General features: G+C 38.9%; 1 protein-coding gene across 1 annotated transcript; it reads right to left on the bottom strand.

Moving 5' to 3' along the window:
- Window positions 1–348: 348 nt before the first annotated feature.
- agtr1b (angiotensin II receptor, type 1b) lies at window positions 349–16,559 on the bottom strand. The gene is made up of 2 exons (XM_017705115.2): window positions 16,340–16,559; window positions 349–3,432 (listed from the first exon to the last, which is right to left on the bottom strand). Exon 2 carries the CDS (start codon window positions 3,320–3,322, stop codon window positions 2,225–2,227), a length of 1,098 nt encoding a protein of 365 aa, XP_017560604.1. The 5' UTR covers window positions 3,323–3,432; window positions 16,340–16,559; the 3' UTR covers window positions 349–2,224.
- Window positions 16,560–17,384: the final 825 nt, after the last annotated feature.

Raw genomic sequence — 17,384 nt, 5'->3', positions numbered from 1 at the left:
TTTAATGTATCTGTACTTTACTGAAAGTATTTCTATGTTGGGCTACTTTTTATTTACACTCCACTACATTTCAAAGTCAAATATTTTACTTTTTACTCCACTACATTTTGTGAAATCTGTCGTTCCTTTTCGTTTATATGTGTATAAACATATAGCGTAACATGAAACATGAAGCAAGAGCACCAATCAGGGCACAGCAGTCACTTTATTTTGAGCTTGTTTTGACCTGTTGGTCATACCGACCCAGTGCAGCACACGGTTCAACGTCAGCGCAGCAGCGTCAAGTTTTGGGAGAGTCTGTTCAACATAAATGATGAACTAACCTACCTTTGTGTAAATAGAGCACAATATAGAAATATGTCCACATATGCAGTCGAGACTGACGCGGCTTTTTTCAGAATTCATACAAACACTTTCATTTTACAGTAAATTTGTTTTGGCTAGTTCATGTTCATGAACAGAGACCAGATGCTTAAACTTGTAACTGAGTTGCATTAAGTTAATTAATCTTTTAGTATTTTTACTTTCGATACTTAAATACATTTGAAGGCAAATACTTTTGTACTTTTACTCAAGTGGAGGTCTAAAGGGAGGAACTTCTACTTTTACTGGAGTAATATTTTACCTTGGGTATCTCTACTTTAACTCAAGTACATGATTTGAGGTATTTGTCCACCACTATCAAATTCTGTGATATATGTTTTTGGATAATTCTAACAAACACCATTTCTTTTCACCCTGGCTTGCAAAAAAGTCTTTAGTAAACAAGCTAGCCAAGCAAGTTTGATACGTAATAATGCTGATAACGTTCTGATACAGTAAGACTGATATTGGGCTATAGCTGCATGACCTTGCATCAAAAATAGAACGTGTTCTACTTAAACCTGAAGCAATTCTGAAGCAGTTGCAAGCTGCATTGTGTCAGACTGTTTCTAGCCCCCAATTGAAATCAGCGAGTTCCTGTTTTTTGCAAAATTGGACTACATTTTGTTTAGTGAGCTAAATGAGCTAATAAGGAATTTGTCCTCCTTTGGTGCAGTAACAGCCTCTACTGTTCTGGGAAGTCTTTACACTAGATGTTGGAACATTGCTGTGAGGTTTTGATTGCATTCAGCCACAAGAGCATTAGTGAGATCAGGTACTGATGTTCAGTTTTGGATCACCAATGTGCAATAGTGCGTTATCACTCCAGGGAATGCAGTTACAGTGTTCCACAGGCCAATACTGTGGGCTTTACACCCCTTTAGTCCAAGGTTTTCATTAGGCATGACCTTACGCTCATGTGTGTGCGCTCCAGAGCATCTCATTCTATTGGTCAGTGCTTTGCTATGGAGATTATTCTGGCTGTATATCCACAATTGAACACCTGCATCAGCAATAGAAGCACTTTAATAGATCTGAATGAACTAAATTGAATTGGTGTCTGGATACGTTTGGACAAACAGCTGTAGAGATTTAATTCTACAAGGCCTTTCAGTTTATTCATGCTCTGAGATGGTTTTGCTACTGGACAAATGCAGTAACTTCAAAGTGTTGAAGGGTAAAACAGTCATTTTAATAGTCATCTATTCAGTGCTAATACTGGGATGACTCCTATCTGGAGTTGACCCACAGTGCAGTAGCCTCAGTAGGTTCTTCCAAAAGTGTCTCATAAAGCAGTGGTCACCAACTTTTCTCCTGGACATATACCTTCTTGCAGGTTTTACTTCCAACCCAACATGTCTAATTCAGCTAATAAAGGAATTCTGAAGGCAATGGTTAGAAGGATCAGGCCCCACCTGGTAGATCTCTAGGAGCAGGGTTAGTGACCATTGCTATAGATGATGGGTTTTGTGTCACTATTACAGTAAGCAGCTGTTTGAGAGCAATATTGATAATGTCCAGCAAATGACAGCTCACCACCATACCCAGCATTGCCTGCAGCTCCACCTGGTGAGGAGCCCAGAAGAATACCACCATGGTGGTCAACAACTCTCTGGCACAAATGTGTATCGCATCAGGTGGTAGCAGGTAATGACCATTGTGCAAGGAAGCCCAGCATGCTCCTCAGAAGACTGGGGACCAGTAGGTGGAGCTGAACATCAACTCCCATTTGAAATGAATGAGTTCCTGTTCCTTTCCACATTGAGCTAAAGTCTGTGGTCCACAAGATGGTCTTCGTTGTATGCTTCCCAAATGCAAATGAGAAAAAAAAAGATTTGGACTGTACAGTGGTTTCATTTTGCTAGGTTTTTGGCTCTTCCGATGTCTTAGCATTATGCTCTGAAACCTTTTTACTACTGGGGAGATGCAGTAACCCAGATGCTCTGTGAGATAGAGTAATTTTACTGCTGAAACTGGGATGACCCCCAACTGGAGCTGACCCACAGCGCAGTAATCTCAAAAGGTTCTTGCGAAAATTGTGTCCCACAAATCCATATAAGATGGGGTTGACACAGCTATTGAAGTAGGCGAGGCAGATGCTGAAGGGCATGGCGGTGTCAATAACATCCAGCACACTGCAGTTCTTCACCACTCCCAGCATTGCCAGCAGCTCCATGAAGTGGAAGATCTGGTGAGGGGCCCAGCAGATGAAGAAGGCTAGGACTGCAGCAGCTAGAATGCGTAGCGTCTCATCCTCTCGTGAGCGGGAGCTTTTCTTCAGTATGCCCTTAGCACCAAGCAAGGCGCGGCCCATCAAGCAGTAGCAGGTGATGATGATGAGGAAGGGCACAAGGAAGCCCAACACACTCTTCAGGATACTTAGGGAGACTAGCAAGTGGATCTGCTCATTGCTGTGCAGGACACCGCATATTATGGACACGTGGTTCTCGATCCTGTAGACGTCTCGGCTCAGTGCTGTGGGCATGCTAAGTAAGAAAGCAAAGGTCCAGACCAAGACGCAAGTGATTCGGGCATAGAGTAGGGTCCGTCGTCTCCTGGAGCGCACAGGGTGCACAATGGCCAGGTAGCGGTCCATGCTAAGAGCTGTGAGGAAGAATATACTAGTGTAAAGGTTGAAAATGACCAGGCCGGCACTAGCTTTGCACAGAAAGCTTCCAAAGGGCCAGTGGTAACCAGTAGCGGTGAAGGTGGCCCACATGGGCAGCGTGACAAGGAAGGTCAAGTCCGACACGGCTAGATTGAGCACAAATACATTGGCTACAGTCTTCAGCTTCATGTAGCGGTAGATGACGGCCACCACCATGCTGTTGCCCACCATTCCAATGACGAAATTGCAAGCATAGACGACAGGGATGAAGGTGAAGATGAAGTCGTGTCTGCCGGACATGTTGCAGTGGAGCCGCAAGCCCTCACTTGGGCCTGTTGTCGAGTTGTTCATTTCCTTTTTTATCCCTCTTTTGCTTTAGTGGCTGTGAGACCCTGTGGCTGTAAACATCCACGGGGAGCGTCTGGGCAGACCGCTACCCACCTCTGGGCTAGGGGGGCCTCCTATAAAGGAACACAACAAAAATGTCAGTCAATGCCTCGGAAAGGAACCATCATTACCACAGTCATGGACCATAAACGCTGGCCCCAAACGCACGGTCAGGAACCAGCTCAGGCTACACCTACTCATTAAAACCCTCATGTTCAAACCCCTTCCCACTGTGTATGTCTTTTCTGTAAAACGAGACGGCATCAAAACCAGATGTTTTATGTTGCTTCGTATCAAAAGTGGCCTTTTGAAAATGTGGTATATGGGCAGTCAGAAACCTCTGGTCGGCCTTTTAAACTCTCCCTCAGCTAATGAGAGGCAACAGTAAAAATGTACAGTGTTTATCAAATGGGCTGGATGCAGTGGCCAAAGGCCGGAAAGAGGGAGTTTTACTTCTAGTGTTACGAGCTGCTCTAATGAAGATAACATGCTACAGAGCTTGCTCGAATAACTGCGCCATTAATTATGTTCAGAGGTTCAGGTGAGGGGAGGGAAGAAAGAGAGGAAGAACGAGCGCCAGAGAGGGAGGGAGGCAGGTTTGTCACGTTTCAGGCACTGTGGAGGCTAGATCTCAGCATGTGAACTTCTAATCAGTGCACACCTAAACAAACAGGTCACCAGGGGTCCAGGCTGTGGAAACTTTTGAGAAAAATCCAATGTGTTTGCTGTGGAGAATGAGCCTGCGGCTCCTTTTTAAAGATGCCTTATTAAAGGGCATAATGTGAAATGTGGAAAAACTTGCGCAGGTTTAATGATGCAAAATGAGGTGCTCATCATTAAGGCTAGCTCTACCATGAACACAAAACCTCTAACGTCTAAACCGCAACAGCCTAATAACATTTTATTTGAGTTGCTGGGAAATTACTGTGATTACAGTGATGCTGGTTTTCTGCCTGTGTACACACAATGTACATCAATAAGAAAACTCAAAGGGTCAGTGCATTTATCATTTTATGATAACAACATGCTTTCTTTTTTATCCTGACCACAAGAGGGCAAACTAAAGGCGTTTTCTTGAGAAGCCCAGTCTTATCCGTGTAAGCTTGTGGTACATCATAACAAAAGGCTTAATGTCACATAAAGCATCATTGTTAATATTAACGATGCTTTTCCGCCTTTCTTTTCTATGCAGGTCTGTATAAAACACTGCATGTTTCTTTATCAGCCTATTGTTGCTTTTCTGCTTCAGAACTGGTTCCTTTTCTTTAATTGTGACCACATTCTCACTTTAACCAGCATATTGGATTCATATGTTCATGTTAAACTCTCTCGTTTTCTCTGGTTTCACAGCGACGTTCTTTTAAAAGGCCTCCTGGTGTAAAAGCAACAGCCTTATCAGTTACAGATGTGATGTTTGTTGCAGGAGGAGAACATCGGTGTGCCAAGGACAACAGAGTGATGAAATATCACCCTGAGTTTCCTCTGTAAGCCCCGGCTTCACTAAAGTATCCCTGCAGATGGAATTGCTCTGATTCAAACCTGTGCTCTCGGTTAATGAGGAAAACAGCAGGCATAAAATTCGACTGTGTAGAGCAAGTGCACACAGTGTAAGACACTTTGTAAGAAATGCTAGGTCTCCCATACATGCTTGATTTCAACATGTGTCCTTGTTATCTAACCCAAATATACTTTTAGAAACATAAAAAATATTCATAGTTGCAGTAGTGGGTTACCAAATAGGAAGTTAATAATTATGTGGTTACTATACACAGTGTATTATTGTTTACAGACTCCTTGTAATTGGTCTAAATCTGTCTGAAGCTGTTTTTTTTAATAATCATAATTATATTAAACAACTGAAAATAATAGGGCCCAATAGTTCTGGGCATAAAAGTGACCCAGTCAAATGACGTGTTGATTTTTTAAGGGAATGTAAGTTAACACATCATCTATAGGAAATAAAAATGGCCATTTAATGCTCAATTTCTGTTTGTTTGCTGAGTTTAGAATATTGGGGGGAAAAATATATAAAAACATATAAATTATAATATATGCCATCACTTTTATATAGGTCACATTTTATATTTGCATTTTCCCCCAAAGTGTTAAATTAAGCAAATAAACTGTAACTGTGCATTAAAACCTCTTATTCTCCAGGGTACATTTTGGTTTGTCCATCTGAATCTTCGTGACCAAATCGTGAGGCAAATTATTCAGTAACTGCATGAAATAAATGTAAAATTTTATTTAATTATTTGTTTATTTTAAAAGCTCCCCTCAAATGAACAGAAAATGTGTTTTATGATCACACATGTCACTATATACTTACAATTTACTGCTGAAAGCCCAAAATCTCAGACGCTCTTTGTATTATTTTATAAAAATCATTTTTACAGAGCAGATCACTGAAGAGATGGCATCTGTTTATAGTTTATAGCCCAGATTTGTGGAGTTCAGCTTCTTTTATTATAAGGGTTTAAAATGACATCACCGTCTATTAGACTGGAGAGAAGAGTTACAGCCTCATACCACGCCCAGCTTCTGAATGTAGCTTATGAAATATGAAAGTTATGAAGAATATGACGAAGTGCGTTTTGGAACCACTGCTGGTCTCAAGGAGTTGAAAAGGTTAAAATTTAAAAAAATAAATAAATAATATTTTCACTTAGAAAATCAACAAAACATCATTTCACCAGGGGTGTTGAAACTTTTGCACTCAAGTGTAACAGCACACACAAATATATTTGTAATCTGGATTAAAAACACTTACGGAATGTGCATTTCTAATGTTTCCTAATGATGCTGTTTCAGAATGGAGGAGGTATATAAGAAAATGATTTCCCTCTAACTGAGCTGTAACTGATCCTAGGGTTTTGCAGTAAGCCTTCCTCAGCTGAGCTGAGTGAAGTGTTATGGATGAGCTATAGCTTCGTAAGCAAGATCTGTAGTAAATGTGTACCTTCACAGGTTGGTATAGTGTTGTGGGGAACACCTTTGCCCTCCACACTGCAGAAGGGAGTTCGATCCTCTGTCCAGGCAAGCACTCCATGCTATACCAAAAATAATCCTTGGGCAAGACTCCTAACACTACATTTGTCTGCTTCTGTAAAGTGACCGCATTGTGAAGTGCTTTGGATAAGTGCATCTGTCAAGAGCTGTAAAGTGTTGATAAGATTCTAGTATGAACTGAATAAGACTGGATTTACATGCCATTGCTCTGCATTCTGAACTTGTTGGAGCCTACTAGGTAGGCTGTGATTTACACTTCAGCAGAGTCTTTGGATCAAGATACAGGGACAGTCTGGCTGCTTAAGAGGCATTAGAGGAAATGTATGGCACATTGCAGAAAGCCTGGGTGGTGCCATGGAACACAGGAAAGGCTTTCTGATAAATATGTCACAAATGTCCTGCTAGTTCAGCTCAGGATATATATGCCTCATTTACTTTATCATATTAACCCTCCTATCGTCCTTGGGGTCAATTTGACCCCATTCAATGTTTATCATTCAAAAAATAGTAGTTACCTTTTTTTCTTTTGCTTCATATTTCATGACTTTTCCTAATTTGATGGGGACAACTGATAAAGCATAAAATTGTCATGATGATATTTTTTCAATATGCTGAACACATATTGCACGCATTGGTCGTACTCAGGGGTCTATTTGACCCCAAAGCTGTTTTAGCTTGTCTGTCAGTGTGTGTGACCTAACATGACCACACCTGCAGTTGATACATTTACAGCATTTCCTGTCGCTCTTATCCAGAGCAACTTACAATTTGATCATTTTACACAGGGAGGCCAAGGTGGTGTTAGGAGTCTTGCCCAAGGACTCTTATAGGTATAGTGTTTGCCCAGGTGGGGATTGAACCCCAGTCTACAGCGTAGAAGGCAGAGGTGTTACCCACTACACTACCTAACCACACAAATTTGAGTTGATATATTTCATATATATATGAATATATATGAAATATATATGTATATATCATGAAACGTGGCAGGTGTCAGGTCTGTCCGACCCAAAACGATTGTAAGACCAGCATTACCTGTTCAAAATGCAAAAAATATGTCTGCTAGGAGCGTGCACATAAACTCTGCACATCCTGTGTACAGTAGTGCAGACTAACAGCTTCACTGTGGGCATAAAGAACTGTTTCATGTTTTGACTACTATCATGTTCACAATGTTTCACAAATGGGTGGATTTTCATGTTGTTTTCATGTTGTGTGTCTCTAAAGACTAAAAGTTTACTGTGGGCATAAAAACCTGTTCCATGTTTTCACTACATTTACATTTACATTTACAGCATTTAGCAGACACTCTTATCCAGAGCGACTTACAAGAAGTGCTTTGTTTATCTAGAGAAAGTATCTTTGCTAGTTACCAATAGCTTAGAGAAAAAGACAGTCCTGAGCTCAGATACTGCTAGAAACAAGATGTCACTGCAGACACCAAGAGAAAAAGAAACAGAGTTGAATGCAGAACTCTGTGCCATTCAATGCAATACAATAACAATAAGATACAATACAATAAACTACAATACAGAGTGCAGTACAATAAAACAAGTGCAGTTTATAATTCAGTGCTGATTTAAGTGCTGTGTAAAGAGATGAGTCTTCAGTCTACGTTTGAAGACAGCAAGAGACTCTGGGTGCCTGTACAGAGAACGTTCTCAACGCTTGTCTTCTGTATCACTAGTATCTGACATGTTCTCATTATCCATTTTCTGTCTCACAAATGGTCCCCGCCCCCCCCATACAAAAAAACCCCAAAAAACTCTATAACTCTGCCACTGCCGGTCCCAAGCCCGGATAACAAAAGAGGAGGGGTGAGCGAGATCTTAAAGTAACTAGACACAAAAATATTACAAAAAATAGTAAATAAAAAATTATGTAAATAAAAAAATAAGTAAATAAATATGTTTATGAGAGGAAAGGGGGAGTCACCAACATTAATCAACATGGTCATTCTGTGAGAGTCATGAATGTGCTCTCAAAGTTTTTCTGATGGTGGCGCTACAGTAAAGGTCCTATCCATCATCACCAAAACAAGATTTGTGGTCATTAATGTTGAGAAGTAAATTTGAGAAGATTTGTATGAAAAATTCAAGATAAATTAATTCTAATTTAAACGTTTGGCCTGATGGTGGCGCTAGAAGACAGGTCAACTCACTGATTTTCAAGGGGTTATTTATGTATTCAACAAATAAACAAAGTGCCTGTCACACAAACGTGGTCAACAATATTCTGTAAATCCTTTTCTGGAGGTAAATATCCCGGGGGTCAGATCGACCCCAAGGACCAAATTTGTTATTATATTTGAGGACGATAGGAGGGTTAAATTGGTAATAAATATAGACCATTGACTCTTGATGTTTAGTTTAATGCAGGACAGCTCCTTATCTTACAACTCCTAATTCAGTGAGAGTTATTACTGTCTGAATGGATGTAATAAGTCACGTATGACTAACTATTCAGTTATTACAGATTTGCATTTACATTCAATTTACACTCACCAAGCACTTTAATAGGGACACCTGTATACCTACTCATTCATGCAATTATCTTATCAGCCAATCAGCCAAGATGGTAGGGTCAGAATTTTGCACCAAAAGCATGAATTCACAGATCCACAGAATTCACAGATATATAAAAATATATTAATATGTAAAAGACCTATGAAAAGCTCCAACAAAATCTGACCAGGTGCCTATGACCCCTTAAATGGCCAGAGCCAGCCAAAGTTCTATAACCTAAGAATAGCTCAGCCAGTTTGCACCAAAATAGTAGTTTTCCCTGTAGTTACTAAATAAAAAGCCTTGCAATAAGTCTGAGTTTCAAGGGGTTACATATTGTTAGCTTTTAGCTTGTAGTTGTAGTTCAGCTTGTAGAGTCATTTCTGTCATTTGAGTAATCTCTCCATTGTAATGATGATTTGAAGACCACAAACATATGACTGCAATGAGATATTCAGCGTTATAACCATATGGTTTTGCTTTTGTTCTGCATTCACCAGCAAATAAAAACATCAAAACAGCTCACCCCCAAAAATCCACACTAAAGCAGTTATAATGTTTTAAAAGGTCCCATCCTTCAAGATCCATCATCAAAATTTTCTGTTCTTTAAACTGGAAGCGCACCCTCTAGAAACTGGTGTGCCACTGGTGTAGGAAGCAGGAAGACACATTCCCAGCAGAGCTACAGTTTTCATTTTGGCCAAAGCATCCCTTTAATGTAAACGTCTAGTTAAACGAACCCCATAGTGCAGTTTAACATTTACAGGTCCACAATTCAGCTTCACTATCTGGAAAAGCCCTTAGTGCATCTCTAACATGGCAAACGCTGCAGTTCAGCTTTAACGCCTGAGAGCACCTTGGAACATAACAGTGATTGCTCAACCAACAAAGTGCATTTGGGACAATAAACTCCTGCTCGCTAACTTTCTCCCCGGTGACTAAACTATCTGTGCAGCTTTTAAAGGCAACATTTATCACGAGCACCACCATCTGGCAGAGAGAAGTGGTAGCCACTCCAAAGGGCTCTCTGATTGAGTTAATGATTCATTTAATTTCCTCTCTCCCACTCCGAAGAAGGGTGGGATGGAAATGCACCACATCAGCACAACTGTGGCCACTATAAAAACAATTATCTGCTCCTGCGTCCCGCTGCGATGGCAGACTCGCGGCACATCGGCCACTGCTGCCTGAGCTCTGCTCAAAAAGCACTTTCACTTAAGAGCAGATGGAACACTGAAGACATCTGCTGGATGCAGATTAGCATGGAGCAAGTTTACACTTCGCTCTCACGCTCTTAGCCCAGTGTTTCCCAATCATGGTCCTGGTGTATTCCCACCCTGCATAGTTCAGTGTTTTCCCAACTCTAAGGCTGCATTCCATTCGACTCTGAAAGTCAGAATATCTAACCTCACTGGGAAGAGTGCAATGCCGCATAGCCTCTTAAGCTCCTTGGAACCACCGGTGGTTCCACAACGCATTTTGTCATATTCTTCATAAATTTCATGTTTCATAAGCTACATTCATAAAGTGGGCATCATATGAGGCTGTAACTGTCTTCTTTCCAGTCAAATAGATGGGTGATGTAATTTTAAACCCTTATAATGAAAGAAGCTGAACTCACAATTTGGCGTCTCTTCAGTGATAAAGTCTCTAAAAATTATTATTATAAAATGATACAAAGAGCGTCTAAGATTTTGGACATATAGTGATGTGTTTATGATCATAAAACATGTTTTCTGTTCATTTAAAGGGAACTTTTAAAATAAATAAATAAATAAATGCAATAAAAATGTATATTTATTTCATGCAGTTACTGAATAATATGCCTTGCGCACTGGTCATGAAAATTCAGATGGACAAACCAAAATACACCCTGGAGAATAAGAGGTTAATTTTGGAGTTCCAATGAGTAAATTTGCACAGGATTCAACAACCCTGTCTTCTTGTAGCATCATGGTATCGTTTTACTGTACACTCTCAGAAACAAAGGTATGAAACTATCACTGGGACGGGACCCCCACGGGTGTATCTCAGTACCTTTAGTCAGGGAAAATAATTGTACTATAATCCATTGAAATGATATTTTCTAAGTCGTACTGACTCCACACACCCCGTCTGGTCTGCAGGCTTTTTATTTTATTCATCTGTTTTAAAACATTCGGTTATGAAAAGGTACAAATATGTACTTTTCAACTCGAAAAAACTTAATTAAGGTGCACAATTGGAGCTTTTGTACCACTGTTGTACCTTTAAGATATGAGAAATGTACCTGCACAGAACCTTTATTTCTGACAGTGTAGGGCAGTGTATGTATTTCATAAGCTGATTATGACAACTAACATAAACCTGTATGAACATTTATAAAGGCCTGTTCTAATAGGTGTCATCTATTAGAACTCTGATCTTAACTCATCCATCAAATGACACAAATGACACTTTGTCTTCATGTCTGAAGACAAAGACGGTGTCTTCACTCATATGTCTTAAGGTTTCTTGGGATGTCTTGATATGAGAAAATGTCTTAAGACATCTTAAAGTGTAGTAACAGGTGGGTATGAAAGGCTGCTTTTGTCCACTTTGATGTTACCAACTGGTGCCAGGTGGCATTTGTTCAAGCATTTTTGGGTGAAATGGCAGCAGATTTTGACAACTGACTTTATATGTTAGTGTGTATCACAGTGACATAATCCTGATGGCAACAGTTAATATATACATATAAAATATTATAAATGGTCAAATTAAAAGTAAATGTTAACTAAGAGCCACTGAAAGTGCTCAGTTTTGTTCAACCAGCCAACCTTGGAGAGCTTTGTCATATGATCAGCATTAAGTCACTGTAACATACATTAACCTACAGAATTGGTCATTTAATGACAGAATATGTCATCACCACATCAACTTAACATTAAGGTTGGCAAATGCAACCTTTATATCAAATGAGGCTTACTAGAATAAATATTTTAAAATTTTCATATAAGTCTGTATCAGTTGTCATGAAGGCATTATCTACACTATAAAAGTAACTAGTAATTTCTTTGTCAAAATACCAAAAAAAATCTATATAATACTATATTTGTAATGATTATACATGTAAATAAACCTTATACATATCAACATGGTCCAATGAAAAACAAGTATCTCTAAAATAGTAACTTTAAAGGAGAGGTCAAAAACCTTTACTTTCAATGCAAGTTAATAAAAAAGTTACTATTCTAAGCAATTTTGGACCATTTCTATTGGTCCAATCATGTTGAAATTTTCACACAATGTAAAGGACAGCCATGGAGCTCAAATGATACAGAAAAGTACAAATCAGAAAAAATGGAGATGCATGTTTTTCCTTGGACAGTGATAATATATTGTACTTAGTAATGCTGTTGTTGCTGATGTTAATTTACAGAAATAGAATGTAAATTCACAAAAAAACATGATCACCTTCATTTCCCAGATATTTATGTTTATTTTAGTGGTTTTATGATATGGAACTTCTGACACCTGATGCATTGTGATCATTATTTTTTCAGGCGTTGTACAATTGGATGAGTGACCAGAGAGAAGGCATCCTCAATATTGGCTGGTCAGCTGTGGATGATGTATGACTTCCTGAGCACAAACATTGACATTTTTCAACTGTTTGAAAACATGAAGCACATTGCGTGGGCTATAGAAGAGCCCTTCAGTCACAGTGTGCATTGCTCAATAAACAACAATGAAAAGAAGCGCGCTGTTGAGAGTTTAAAAAGATGCTATCTGTATGCCTCAATAATTAACTGAAAAAATGATTTTCAATTTGTATTTTTTTGTAAGTTCACACTGCTTGGATAGTTTAAACACCACTGCTGTTGGAAAAAACCTTGTTTCTCTATTTTTGTCATTTTGCAGTTTTTGACATAATTTGAAAAAGACTGTTGGCCTTCATGTTGGGTGCAAATTTCATGAAGAATGGACCAAAAGAAACAAATCTGGTTCCATTGACTTACATTAAAAGTAAAGTATGTTTTTCTTTCTCCTGAAAAGTTACCTTTTTGGAGATACAAGGTTTTCTTACGACAACAGCAATATTTACTTTTATAGTAGACTTGTACTGTACTATACTTTTATAGTATATTTTTATAGCATACACTTTACGGGGTCTTAGGGTGGCTTAATGTTTCTTCATTGGGAACTAGAGATTTCTGCCTCTGTTTGACTCCACACTCCAGGGTCACTAGATGTTGACAAGTCACAAATCCTTTAGAGTAACTTCAGCTGTTGGCCATAACCTTGGCTTAAAACAGCTGGATCCAGTGATCTGTTTACTTAGACTGTCAGATATTTATCCCTAAAAGTTTACTTTGAGATTACACAACAAACAAAATACACCCAATCAGTCCCAGCAGTCTGAACTTTGTAAAATACATACAGTTGTATAGAAAAATTTGAACACAAGTACGTTAATGATTTGTGAAAAAAAGTGAAATAAGTTCATAAATCCTCTACATTGAACAAAATGGGCATTTATCTGCAAATTTTAGTGCAATTTTAGTTGTTAACTTTAAATTTAACATAAAATGTATTTATTGTAATGTTAAAATTATTAAATAAATGTGACAAAAACAGATTTTTGACCAGCTTAATTGAGGCTTTGCCAAGTGTAACATCTCAACGCAAAAGAGCACATTTGTGGTTGGACTTGATGATTCGAATAAGGTGTAGAACAGGGAAAACACCAAAATATGCAGTGATCAGTGTTGTAGAGCCTGAGAGAGAGAGAGAGAGAGAGAGAGAGAGAGAGATAGAGAGAGAGAAAGAGAGTGAGAGAGTTGCTGAAATTATTTCTATAACCTTTGTCACAAAAATCATACTACAGTGTGTATTTATACTGCAGTCTGTGTTTATCATCTATCTAAACAGCCTGAATGAGAGACCTGATTGGATGTGCTGTGTCAGACTTGAGGGACATGTCGGTTTCCTAACAAAAGGACCAAGAAACGTTTTCTACTAAAGAGTTTCTGATACTCTCCTTTTAAATCCATATGTACACTGTTAAATGTTTGGGGAAAGCTTGCCTATCTTTGCTAATGACTTGGGTGTGTCTCTTATCTCTCAGCTTCATGCTCATCAGAGCGTCTTCTTTGGTGTTAAGAGCAGATTTTACTAAAATAATGATTTGCCAGTTTTATTTCTCAAACTCACATATTTGTACATATGAAAGCACATATTGAAACTCTTTTGTCAGGTTTGAAAGCCTGAAATGTTTTTGAGTGCTGCAAGTTCAGACATCGCAACAAATATCTGATCAGCTTTCTATCTGTGCTCTTATAACAAACGAACAAAGTAAACATGTTTATTTATTGAGGATATTTTGAAAAGCTTGGTGACCACTAACTGTTGATGTACAGTGATTATACAATGTACCCCATCTCAACTACTGTGCATTGATCATATCAGGTGTTTGAAGTGATTAATCAGGCACAACTTCACTGTCCAACTAGGTGCTTCCTAAAAAAGGTGCTTCATAGTAAAGCCAGCAACACTTGACACAGTAATGGTCACATCACAAATAGTCAGAGTGATCTAAGAGACACTGCCTTCAGCTTGAGGAATGTGGAGACATGCTTACTCCTGATACATTCACAAACAAGGAAGGAGACAGTCTACTGCTCCTCCATTTACTGCCTCACTCCCTCTGGAGGAGCCTCAACGAATGAATGAAGGTAAATCACAGCAGCACCATGAGCAACAGAGACATTTTATACACATCCTGTCATATTTTCCTTACAGGAAAACTTTCCATCACTGTCTAAACTTTTGACGGGCACTGAACACATGCAAGCAGCGACAAGCTCAATCCAGCAACCACTGACCCTCAGTCTTCCTTCTGGTTCCTACACACACTCACACACACACATACTTGTTTTTGGGTCATATACAGTACTGTAAAAAAGTCAGAGATGTTTTTAATTTCCATTCAAAACAGCCATTAAACCCGATTTATTCTTCAGCGTCAGAAGAATAGCAGAAAGCGTTGACAGGAACAACTAAACAAAATTTGGTAAAACTTTACTGTAGGGTGCTGTTCATAGGGCTACATGACACCTACATAAGGCTGTCATGACAACTGACATTGACCTACATAACTGTTCATAAATGCTTATTACAACAGGCATCATCTGTCACAAAGGCTACTTTAGCTGACGTTGATCAAAATTGGCCAATTTAACATTTATAGCAAGTGTCACATGTTGGAATAAGCATTATTAATTAATAGACAGTTATGTATGGTTATGTCAGTTGTCATGACAAGCTTATGTAGGTGTTATGTAGCCTTATGAACAGTACCCTATAGTAAAGTGTTACCCACTTTTTTTTTCCAGCTCTGTTATAAATAGAGGTTCTGTGCAGGTACACTTTCCATTCATCAAGGTACAAGCAATATAAATGTACCCTCCAGTCCATCGCAGGGCCCTCCCTTTATATAATAATAATGATAATAATAATAATAATAATAATAATAATAATAATCACAATAATAAAGTTCTAAGCTCAAACCTTTAGCACAAAAGGTTCTGTAAAGAATAAATAAAAGTAGTAAGATTTGTAACAGTAGCAGATCCCCTTTATGATGTTCTGTAGAACCTTAGTAGTTCAAATCTATTTATTAATATCCTCAGTCCTATATATATAACGTTTGACTTTACTTTGCCTTTGATTAACTTTTTTTTTTTAATTAAAAAATAAAAAATAAAATAAAATATAAATTTCAAGTGAAACCTAGTATCAGGGAGGGTCTCTGAGTGACTATTTTCTCTTGATGATAGGTGGGGGTGGTGAGCAGGGCAGGTGACACATGATATTATTGGCTAAGATTACCTGCTGCTGCATGGTGTCATAATAAAAATAAGACGATGTTTTAGAGGAATTAGGAATTCTGGCTTTTAAATGGTATGATATTGTGAACCGCCTTTATGCGAGCAAAGAAATGTAGCAACAATGTAAAAAATGCTTTGATTTAAGGTTACCTCCACAACCAAAAAGAAATAATTGTGCGTTTTTATTAAAAAATAAATACATAAAATAAACATGCAGCTTTTGTAAATAGCATTCACAAAGTCAGAGCTCTTATTTTTCCTGGTGTGGCTGCAAAGTTGGGACAATTTTGTCTTGACAATGTATGAAAATAATGACCCAAACGTGCAGTACTTTAAAATTCCCAAAAAAGCACATTTGAAATTCATACGACTACTACTAAACACAGTTTGATAAGTATTCGATTAGCTTGGGCAGTATTTACTGTGCTTCTTTATTCTTTTGTGCCATGGGGTCGTACCAAGATAGAACTAATCAGTAGTGAAGTCAACGATCCTCTTTACACAAGCAGGACACAAAAGTGTACAAAATGTGAAAGGATTGACAGTAAATCTTTGATGTCGAACTCGTTGATATGACCCAGATAGAAGGCAAAGACTGAAACATGGACAGGTCTTACCTGATATGATGGTCCAGAGAGTCCAGAGAGTGAAAAGCCTTCAAAGGAATGAGTGCCCACAGACTACAACCCCAAAGAGTTAAACAAGGGTCATATGAAACCCCAAAATGAACATATACAGCCAAGCAAAATCACATACTTGATTAACCCCCAATACATACACTTCAGTCTGCGTCCCAGAGGCATCAGACTGTTAAGACACCCTCCATACACTCTCAACACTCACCCCTCCCTCTCTCTCTCTCTCTCTCTCTCTCTCTCTCTCTCTCTCTCTCTCTCTCTCTCACTCTTTCTGGTCACTTGCTTCCTGTTGTCTCTCCACCCCCCCACATTGTGTAAGGAATGGACACTCTCTCTGACTGGCCTCCCCCACAAAGCCTTATTAATAGATTTGTCATTGTCAAGGCCAGACACAGAGGGGACGGGGAGGAAGCTGTTGGAGCTCAGCAAGGATCGCAATCTCACTGTGGAATTCAATGGAGAGAATCCGATTGGCGGTGTCCACCACAACTGCAGGAAAGAGTGCAATAAGTCTTTCCCTGACACGCCTCTGTGGCTGCGTGAATCGCTGGAAGAAAGTGACTGACTTTCTGAAGCATGCTCATCCTTCTTCCACAAATAGAAAAACTGTTCACTGTTTGCCCGATGCCCTGAATCTATTGCCACCAGAGACTTTTTCCATTGTGGAGTTGCCGTCAGCCATCTGATGGACAGCAACATGGACAGCAACATGGAGAGCAACATATGAAGTTCAGTTATGTGTTCTGTGCTGATCGGAAGAACATGAACAGTACATAGTACATAATACCATAGCATTTAAAAAGTTCCCTCTGATAAAATCGCTTAGCTGTTGTTGGAATGTATTAATATGTTGTTAGATCAAATCAGGGTGTTTTCAAACCCCTTTTCAGTGTGAGGTACATTGTGTTCATAGGGTGCACTTACTACATTTGTTTGACAAGAAGGTAACATGATTAATAATGATCAGTGACAATAATAAATCACTCTTGCTGGCGTTTTTTCGTTTTTTTGACATAATTTGAAA

The sequence above is a fragment of the Pygocentrus nattereri genome, chromosome 3 (assembly GCF_015220715.1).
Source record: "Pygocentrus nattereri isolate fPygNat1 chromosome 3, fPygNat1.pri, whole genome shotgun sequence".
NCBI classification, from domain to species: domain Eukaryota; kingdom Metazoa; phylum Chordata; class Actinopteri; order Characiformes; family Serrasalmidae; genus Pygocentrus; species Pygocentrus nattereri.
Note: the sequence above shows the minus strand (reverse complement) of the source record. Positions and strands in the feature narration are given on the sequence as shown.